Source organism: Chiloscyllium plagiosum, chromosome 31 (genome assembly GCF_004010195.1).
Source record: "Chiloscyllium plagiosum isolate BGI_BamShark_2017 chromosome 31, ASM401019v2, whole genome shotgun sequence".
In the NCBI taxonomy this organism is placed as follows: Eukaryota; Metazoa; Chordata; class Chondrichthyes; order Orectolobiformes; family Hemiscylliidae; genus Chiloscyllium; species Chiloscyllium plagiosum.
This window is the reverse complement of record NC_057740.1, coordinates 43,540,856-43,551,082: the sequence shown is the minus strand read 5'-3', so window position 1 is coordinate 43,551,082 and position 10,227 is coordinate 43,540,856. Positions and strand designations below refer to the sequence as shown.

At 45.5% G+C, this 10,227-nt stretch overlaps 1 protein-coding gene across 1 annotated transcript in view; it reads left to right on the top strand.

The window, feature by feature from the left end:
* Window positions 1-9,383: 9,383 nt before the first annotated feature.
* LOC122565513 (proteinase-activated receptor 3-like) overlaps window positions 9,384-10,227 on the top strand; it is a 12,468-nt gene continuing 11,624 nt past the window's right edge. The window contains exon 1 of the mRNA XM_043721556.1: window positions 9,384-9,725. Coding sequence (XP_043577491.1) covers window positions 9,647-9,725 — 79 coding nt within the window. The 5' untranslated portion in view covers window positions 9,384-9,646. The remainder of the gene's footprint in view (window positions 9,726-10,227) is intronic.

Below are 10,227 nucleotides of genomic sequence, written 5' to 3'. Positions count from 1 at the left end.
TTGAATAAGGTGGGGGGAGGGGAAATGAGGAAACTGGTAAAATCTGCATTGATCCCATATGGTTGAAGGGTCCCAAGGCAGAAGATGAGGTGTTCTTCCTCCAGGTGTCGGGTGGTGAGGGAGCAGCGATGGAGGAGATGCAGGACCTGCATGTCCCTGGCAAAGTGGGAGGGGGAGTTGAAGTGTTCAGCCATGGGGCGGTGGGGTTGTTTGGTGAGGGAGTCCTGGAGATGTTCCCTGAAACATTCCGCAAGTTGGTGTCTTGTCTCCCTGATGTAGAGGAGACCACATCGAGAGCAACGGACACAGTAGATGAAGTGGTTGGATGTGCAGGGAACTCTCTGCTGGATGTGGAAGGATCCTTTGGGGCCTTGCATGGAGGTGTGAGCACAGGTTTTACACCTCTTGCAGTGGCAAGGGAAGGCTCTGGGAGTGGAGGATGGATTGGTGGGGGGCGTGGAAACAAGGGAGTCATGGGGGAATGGTCTCTGCGGAATGCTAAAAGGGATGGAGAGGGAAATACATCTCTGGCAATGAGGTCTGACTCTCGGTGGCAGAATTGGTGGAGGATGATGTGTTGTTGGTGGAAATGGCCAACATCCAAAGCCTCAAAGGATCCTTCCACATCCGACAGAGAGTTTTGGGCACATTCAAACACAGAGTCAAAACACTCTCAAATGAGAAAGAGTCATGAGAACATTTGGACTTGAGCACGAAGGAGATAGTTGAGAAACATATGTGGATGGGATATGTTTAAACAAAGTTTCACATGCCTCTATTCATGAAAGGAAATCCAGGAAACTATGGACCAATGAGTCTCACATTGATGGTTGGAACGCTATTGGGGATGCACATTTGGAAAAGCACAGCCTAATTAGGGGCAGTTAGCAAGGCCTGGTGCCGGGAAGGCTATGCTGCACTAAGTTGATTGAATCTTTCAAGAAGGTGACAAAGGTAATTGATGTTGTTTACATGGATTTTACTAAAGGCTTTTGACAAGGTCCCTCATGATAGGCTCATCCAGAAGATCAAAATGCTTGGGATCCACAGTGATGTGACCACTTGGATTCAAAATTACCTTGCCCATAGAAGGCTGTGGGTGGTGGTGGAAGAGAGTTTTTCAGGTTGGAGGTCCATGACTAGTGGTGTTCCACAGGGATCCATTCTGGGACCTCTGTTTGTGATATATATAAATGACTTGGATGAAAATGTAGAGAGGTGGGTCAGTAAGTTTGCAGATGACACAATGATCGTGGATCTTTGTGGATAATGTAGAAGGTTGCTAAAGGATATAGCAGGATATAGATCAGTTGGAGATATGGCCTGAGAAATGGCAGATGAAGTTTAATCTGGATAAGTGTAAGGTGCTGCACTTTGGAAGATCAAATATTAAAGAAAAGTATACAGTTACTGGCAAGTCCCTGACCAGCATTGATATGTACAGAGGGATTATGGGTTCAAGTCCATAGCTCCCTGATGTGGCCATGCAAGTAGATAGGGTGGTAAAGAAGGCGTATGGCATGCTTGCCTTTATTGATTGGGGCATTGAGTGCAAGAGTCAGAATGTCATGTTGTAGCTTTTTAAGACTTTGGTTTGGCCACATATAGAGTATCGCGTTCAATTCTGGTCACCACACTACAGGAAGGATGTGGAGGCTTTGGAGAAGGTGCAGAAGAGGTTTACCAGGTTGCTGCCTGAATTAGAGGGTATGGGCTATAAGGAGAGGCTTGAAAAACATGGTTGTTTTCTATGGAGCAGCAGAGGCTGAGGGGAGACTTAATCGAAATCGATAAAATTATGAGACACATAGATGGGGTTGATGGTCAGAATCATTTTCCCAGAGTTGAAATGTTTAATACCATGGCGCATACATTTAAGGTGAGGGGGGGAAAGTTCAAAGGAGATGTGAGGGACAAGTTTTTTACACAGGGAGTGGTAGGAGTCTGGAACAAGCTGCCAGGGGTGGGGGTGGAGGCAGGTGCAAAGGGGCATTTAAGAGACTTTTAGATAAGCACATGGATATACAACGGAGGAATATGGATCAAGGGCAGGCAGAAGGGATTAGTTTAATTTGGCGCATGTTCAGCACAACATGGTTTACCAAGGGCCTGTTCTCATGCTGTACTGTTTTATGTTCTCTGCTGCCTGATAACAAAAAAATAATAAACAAAATCCCTACTTTTCAAACTTGCATATTTTAAAATTTCTCATGAAGCAATATATTTCCAAGTCAGGATGGCTTATGGCTTGGAGGGGAACGTGCAGTGGTTGGTGTTCCCCTGTACCTGCTGGCTTTGTGGCTGTTGCCTGTTAGTTTGTGGGGCTGTTACTTGCCACTTGTCAGCCCAAACTTGGATTGTGCCCAGATCTTGCTACATTTGAACTCAGACTGCTTCCGTATCCGAGGAGTGGCGAATGGTGCTGAACATTGTGCGATCATCGGTGAACATCCCCACTCCTGACCTTATGATGGAGTGAAGGTCATTGATGAAGCTGCTGAAGATGGTTGGGCCTAGGTCACTCCCCTGAGGAACTCCTGCAGAGATGTCCTGGAGCTGAGATGACTGACAACCACAACCATCTTCCAGTGTACGAGACTCCACCCAGTGGAGGGTTTACCCCCGATACCCATTGATTCCAGTTTTGCCAGGGCTCCTTGATGCCAAGGGCTCACTCTCACCTCAGCACTGTAATTCAGCTGTTTTGTCCAGTTTGGACAAGATTCTTGTGATGTAGTCTATGTGATTGATATATATTTTAGTATCATTTATTTTTAAGTTTGGATGTTTGAAATTTGATTTTGTGCTATCTGGATTTTTCTGTGCATTTGAAGATTAAATTGTATTTCTGAAGCCATGGTGACTCCTTTATAAAGAAATTGAATCGAGTTTCAGAACAAGTGAGTTATTGTGATCATTGGGAGAGTTTCGGATTGAACTCGCGTAAATACGTTTGTATCAGCGTCTCTGTTGGAAATGTGAGTTTGATTCTTTTCTATGAAACACCCACATTTGTAAACAAAAGTGTTTTTGTTAGGTTTAGTTTGTCGCAGTTCTGCAGAAGCCCTTGGATGAAACTCAGTGTTTACGTCAACATTCCTGAGAAAGGGTGAGAATGGTAAACAAGAATACAGAAGAACAAAGGACCAGCAATAGGCCATTCAGTCCATCAAGCCTGCTCTGCTAGTACGATTATGGCTGATCAAAATCTTCAACCCCACTCCATCTTCGTAACCTGGGACCTAGCCACAGCACCACTCTTCCTCAGACCTCAGATAAACCTCTCCACCTCATTGGGAACCAATATGTCAAATCCACCGTGACTACCCTAAACACTCCATCAGTTACCTGGCTCCCATGCCACATTGCACTATGACCCTCTCTACCTTACCCATTGTGCAACCTACTCCCCTGACCTTTTACCTCATACCCACGTGGCACCCTACCCACCTGACGCCCAATCCCCTCCCATACCACCCCCCCCCACGGCACCCTCTCCTCACATTTATCATTTGACAGACGCTGTCAAAATGGCTGTCTCTGATGCTGGATCTTTAAGAACATGGTTGCTGGCTGCTGTGAAAATGGAGCATGGTTTGCATTTCCCTGACAGTTCTGCACTATGGGAGAAATGTCAGAATGGAACTTCGGCTCCTAATTTGTGAGGGAGCCCTGAGCTGAGGCTCTTGTCAGACATATATAGGCTTGTCATTAAAATGGAGTGAAGTGGTATTCTACATGAAAAGTACACTCATTGTAAAATCTTTCTCAGTAGTACTGGAGAAACTCAGCAGGTCTAGTAGCAACTGTGGGTAGAGACTTAATTAACCCAGGTAGAGGTCACTGTGGACTCGAAATGTTAACTCAGGTTTTCTCTCCACAGATGCTGCCAGAGCTGCTGAGTTTCTCCAGCATTCTCTGTTTTTTATTTCGTATTTCCAGCATCCACAGTATTTTGCTTTTATTTGCTTGATGAAGTGGCAGTTGGATAAACAGCGATGACAGGACATTATTCATTTTATGGGAGAGTGCACAGGGCTTGAGTTCATTGTCTTATCGAAAAGATGCCACCCACAACAGTGCAGCACTCTGTCAGCTACTGCACAGGGAATATCCGCCTGGACCTAGTGCTCATGTCTTGGGCTAGATTTGGAAGCTGTAGGTTATAGTCCAGAGATGCTTGGAGTTTGAGACATTCGAGTACTAGATGCAGACAGGTGCCAATCATTAACATCTCTTATATATGCACACAACATGAGAAAAATCTTTTGTGGTGCAGTGGTATTGTCCCTACCTTTGAGCCAGGAGGCCCAGGTTCAAGCCCCACTTGCTCCAGAGGTGTATCAACATCTCTGAACAGATTGATTAAAAACTGAGCTTTCACTTGGGCCCCTGCCATGTCTGTGCTCCTTATAAACATTCCTGGTCACCGTGATATGTGGGTCCACACCTGCTCCTTAGAAGCCACAACTTTCTGACTCAGAGAACATGACATTACCACTGGAGCATCACTGACATGGTGGAAACATACAGCATCCGGGAACACTATTTTAAAATTGTGAACTTATCTCAAAATGTCCATTTCTGTGAAGCCTTTGCCAGGATAAGCAAAAGGGAACAGGAAATCTGTTGAAAGTGATAACGTGTCTACCACAGGGATAGAGACACAAACAGTGTCACCCTTCCATCACACAAATTGCTACTTTCGGCTGCATTGGATACATTTGTTTTCTTAAATTTAATTAACGACAGTAATCATATGGTATATAATAATCAGTTTGATCCGTTATGTCTGGATTTTAGCCTCTGTGCTAACCATGATCCCACTGAACGACAGCAGAATTAATGGGCTTATCCTCATGGTATTATTGCTGGACTGTTAATACAGAAATTTAGCTAATGTTCTGTGGGAACGGGTTCCAATCCCACCACAGAATGGGGGAATTTGAATTCAATAAAAATATTTGGGATTAAGAATCTACTGATGACCATGAAACAATTGTTGATGGTCAGGAAAGGACCCATCTGGTGTCCCTAAGGAGAAGAAATCTGCAAACCTCACTTGGTTGGGTCTATGTGTGACTCCAGACCCACAGCAATGTGGTTGTCTATGACCTGCCCTCTCAAATGGCCTATTCAGTTCCATGGCAGCTCGAGATGGGTAATAAATGCTGGCCAGCCAGCAACACCCACATGCCATTTCTGCTCCACTGTCTAATGGTCAAACACTAGCCAAGCAGTTAGTTATAAATTGGTGAAAAATATTAAAAAGTGAAAAGAGATGCTGAGGTTCCAAAGCTCCACAAATACTGAGCCAAATTCATAGCTTTATTCCCTTAGCAATAGAGTCATCTAGTCATAGAATCATAGCCTCATAGAGTCATAGAGTATTGTATCAGAGTGTCATAGCCTCATAGAGTCACAGTCACAGAGACACAGACACGCAGAGTCACAGAGACACAGACACACAGAGTCACAGAGACACAGACACACAGAGTCACAGAGACACAGACACGCAGAGTCACAGAGACACGGACACGCAGAGTCACAGAGACACAGACACACAGAGTCACAGAGACACGGAGTCACAGAGTCATAGAGAGATAGTGTCATAGAGTCTGTAACGTCATAGCCTCATAGAGTCTTGGAGTCACAGAGCTTACCCTGTTTACCTGGGAGAATGTAACTAATAGGCCAGTTTCCGAGATTGATTGTTTACATATCCAGAGAGAACAACACTGGAGAGTATATCCTGATGCAAATAAATTGATTGCAGATGGAATAGGAGAAGTAGAAAGAGGAATTCATGGAATAGCTGAAGGTGGTAAATATTTGAGTATTGCAAAAAAGGACACAATTTGTCGAACCTTTTTGCCTCATACTCATGAGGATAGTTCACAACTAGAGAAAACCAACATTAATAATTTATACGAGAGTGCTGATTTGTTGGCAAGTAGACAATGATTGACAGTGATGTTGCCATTGTAAATGAACCAGTTAAGGATGATTGACAGTTAACTGTCAGGCTTTGTTTAAATGTTAAATCCAACAGATTGATTCTGATTGGCTAAGACATGGCTCTGAAAAATGACGTTTGAATTGAAATGAATGAATTCTGCTGAATTGAAAATGTGTAGTGTGTATCCAATCAGAACTCTCCTCTCATCCACGCCAAATGTTGTTTTCCCCTTTAAACTGGTATTTCTTGCAAATTGTCCCGATGAGTGTAAGATGGAATGCTTTCACAAGATGAGGCCTTTTTTTCAGCAGTATCCAAGTTCTGTACTATTTCTATCAGAAAGTAAATATTTTGGGATCAGGAGTTACATTTAATGGATGGACTAGAACCCCTTCAGATAATCACTACTTAGTTTACAGAGTGGAGCATTAGACAATGATGTCATTGGGAACTGATGTGGTGATGTCAGTGGGGACTGATGTGGTGATATCATTGGGAACTGATGTGGTGCTGTCATTGGGAACTGATGTGGTGATGTCATTGGGGACTGATGTGGTGATGTCATTGGGAACTGATGTGGTGATATCATTGGGAACTGATGTGGTGATGTCATTGGGAACTGATGTGGTGATGTCATTGGGAACTGTGGTGATATCATTGGGAACTGATGTGGTGATGTCATTGGGGACTGATGTGGTGATGTCATTGGGAACTGATGTGGTGATATCATTGGGAACTGATGTGGTGATGTCATTGGGGACTGATGTGGTGATGTCATTGGGAACTGATGCGGTGGTGTCATTGGGAACTGATGTGGTGATGTCATTGGGGACTGATGTGGTGATATCATTGGGGACTGATGTGGTGATATCATTGGGAACTGATGTGGTGATGTCATTGGGAACTGGTGTGGTGATGTCATTGGGAACTGATGAGGTGATGTCATTGGGGACTGATGTGGTGATGTCAGTGGGGACTGATGTGGTGATGTCATTGGGGACTGATGTGGTGATGTCAGTGTGGACTGATGAGGTGATGTCATTGGGGACTGATGTGGTGTTATCATTGGGGACTGATGTGGTGATATCATTGGGAACTGATGTGGTGATGTCATTGGGGACTGATGTGGTGATGTCATTGGGGACTGATGAGGTGATGTCATTGGGGACTGATTTGGTGATGTCAGTGGGGACAGATGTGGTGGTATCATTGGGGACTGATGTGGTGATGTGATTGGGAACTGATGTGGTGATGTCATTGGGGATTGATGTGGTGATGTCAGTGGGGACTGATGTGGTGATGTCAGAGGGAACTGATGTGGTGATGTCATTGGGCACTGATGTGGTGATGTCATTGGGAACTGATGTGGTGATGTCAGTGGGAACTGATATGGTGATGTCATTGGGGACTTATGTGGTGACGTCCTTGGGAACTGATGTGGTGATGTCAGTAGGAACTGATTTGGTGATGTCATTGGGAACTGATGTGGTGATGTCATTGGGGACTGATGCGGTGATGTCATTGGGAACTGATGTGGTGATGTAATTGGGGGCTGATGCGGTGATATCATTGGGAACTGATGTAGTGATGTCATTGGGAACTGATGTGGTGATGTCAGTGGGGACTGATGTGGTGATGTCAGTGGGGACTGATGTAGTGGTGTCATTGGGGACTGATGCGGTGATGTCATTGGGGACTGATATGGTGATGTCATTGGGAACTGATGTGGTGATGTCATTGGGAACTGATGTGGTGATGTCATTGGGGACTGATGTGGTGATGTCGTGAGAGCTGCCACACTGAGGAGTTGGATGACTCCCTGTTGTGAATTTCACAGCGGGGGAATCTGAGACCGGTGAACATCATCATTTTTCATCATTATATTTTTAAACCATTTTTCCCCCTTTTCAGCTCATTCTCTCGAAGCCAATTGTTTCTCATTCTTTCATTAGTTAAACTGAAATGATGGGAATTCCTGTTCATGTGTCAGCTCTTTCCAATATTCAGCTGCAGGTTTTCTGAGCAGTCCTCACAAATTCCCTCAGTTGGGAATATAATTGGGGTTCTACCAATTTCCTCCTTGTCTTTCCCTTCAGACATTCCTGTAGGATTTGGGACTTGCAGGAAATGGAAAAGCACAGCAGGTCAGGCAGCATCTGAGGAGCAGGAAGGTCGACATTTCGAGCATAAACCCTTCATCAGGAATGGAATTGGGAGGCTGGGGGTGAGGAATGAATGAAGCGGAGAAATAAATAGGAGGGTGGAGTGGAATTCCTCTCCAGCGACAGATTCAACACAGACATCTATTTTAAAACCACCGACTCCAACAGCTACCTGCACTGCACCTCCTCCCATCCCCCCTCTTGTAAAACACTATCCCTTGCTCCCAATTCCTCTGCATCCACCATATCTGCTCCCAGGAGGAGCAAATACACTCCAGAACATCCCAGATAGCCCCCAACTTCAAGGATTGCAATTTCCCCTCCCACGGTGGTCAACAACGCCCTCCAACGCATCTCAACACATCTGCGCCTCTGCCTTTGAACCCCACCCCTCCAACCTCGACAAGGATAGAACCCCCTCCCCTGGTCCTCACCTTCCACCCCACCAATCTCTCATATACACCACATCATCCTCCACCATTTCCACCCCCTACAGTCAGACCCCACTACCAGAGATATATTTCCCTCCCCACTCCTATCAGCATTCTGCAGAGATCATTCCCTCCATGATTCCCTCGTTGGGTCCACATGCCCCCAAGGAATGTTTTAGGGAACATCTCTGGGACAAATGCACCAAATAACCCCACCACCCCATGGCCAAACACTTCAACTCCCCCTCCCACTCCACTAATGACATGCAAGTCCTGGGCCTCCTCTACCGCCAAATCCAAGCCACCCGACACCTGGAGGAAGAATCCCTCAGCTTCCGCCTCAGGACCCTCCACCCCCATGGCAACAATGTGGATTTCCCCAGTTTCCAAATTCCACCCCCCGGCACCTTATCCCAGATCCAACCCTCCAACTTGGCACTGCCTTCTTGAACTGTCCTACCTGTCCATCTTCCTTCCCACCTATCTGCTGTACCCTCCTCTCTGACCTATCACCATCACCCACCACCTGCATCTGCCTATTGCCTTCCTAGCTACCTTCCCCCCAGGCCCACCTCCACTCACACCCTCCTATTTATCTCTGAGCCCTATACCCGCACCCACCCCAAAACATCGATTCTCCTGCTCCTCGGCTGCTGCCTGACCGGCTGTGCTTTTCCAGCAACACACTTTTCAACTCTGACTCTCCAGTATCTGCAGTCCTCAGTTTCTCTCTGAGTTGTAGGAAATGCCTTGTTACTATTTATTACTCAAGTGTTGCAACATTCCTACTGCAAAGATAAACGGCAGGAGCAGGGAGAGCAGGAAAGAGGACGGATTAAATTCCTCCAATATTTCCCAACTTTTGGAAAGCAGGCTTACAGCTTTAGCCCCATCTCCTAATGATCCTTTAAATTCCGAAAATCCTTTCCAGAAGTCTGGATTCAATAGATAAAGGATATCAAGCTGTTGATGTTTATACAGCTTGAAGACATTGTTCAGTGAGCTGTTTCCTCCAGCGGGTCCACTCCTGAAAGCTGGGCACTCTCTACAGAGGCTGCTGTGTTGCTCAGAACCTGAAGTTGAAGCTGACTGAGATGAAGCGTACCTTGTTGCTGCTGACTCCGTTGTTAATCCTGCCTGCTGTACCAGCTTACAGCTCTATGGATTATGACGGTAAGAATTTTCTGCTTTGAGTCCTGCTGAGATGTAATAAGATCACATCAGCTGCGCAGCCACTGAGTTTGAGGAGTGTTTGCCAATGTTTTTTATATCCCACAAAATCAGGATCAGGAAATGCCTGAAATGAGCTTTCATTCAGAGTAACGTAAATGATCGGATGTGAACATAGGAGGTATGGTTAGTAAGCTTGCAGACGTCAGGTGTAGTGGACAGTGAAGAGGGTTACCTCAGAGTACAATGGGATCTGGACCAGATGGGCCAATGGGCCGAGGAGTGTCAGAGGGAATTTAAATTAGATAAATGTGAGGACCTGCATTTTGGAAAAACAAATCAGAGCAGGAATTATCCACTAAATGGTAAGGTCCTAGGGAGAGTTTCTGAACAAAGAGACCTTGGAGTGCAGGTTCATAGCTCCTTGAAAGTGGAGTCGCAGGTAGATAGGATAGTGAAGAAGGCGTTTGGTATGCTTTCCTTTATTGGTCAGAGTATTGAGTAC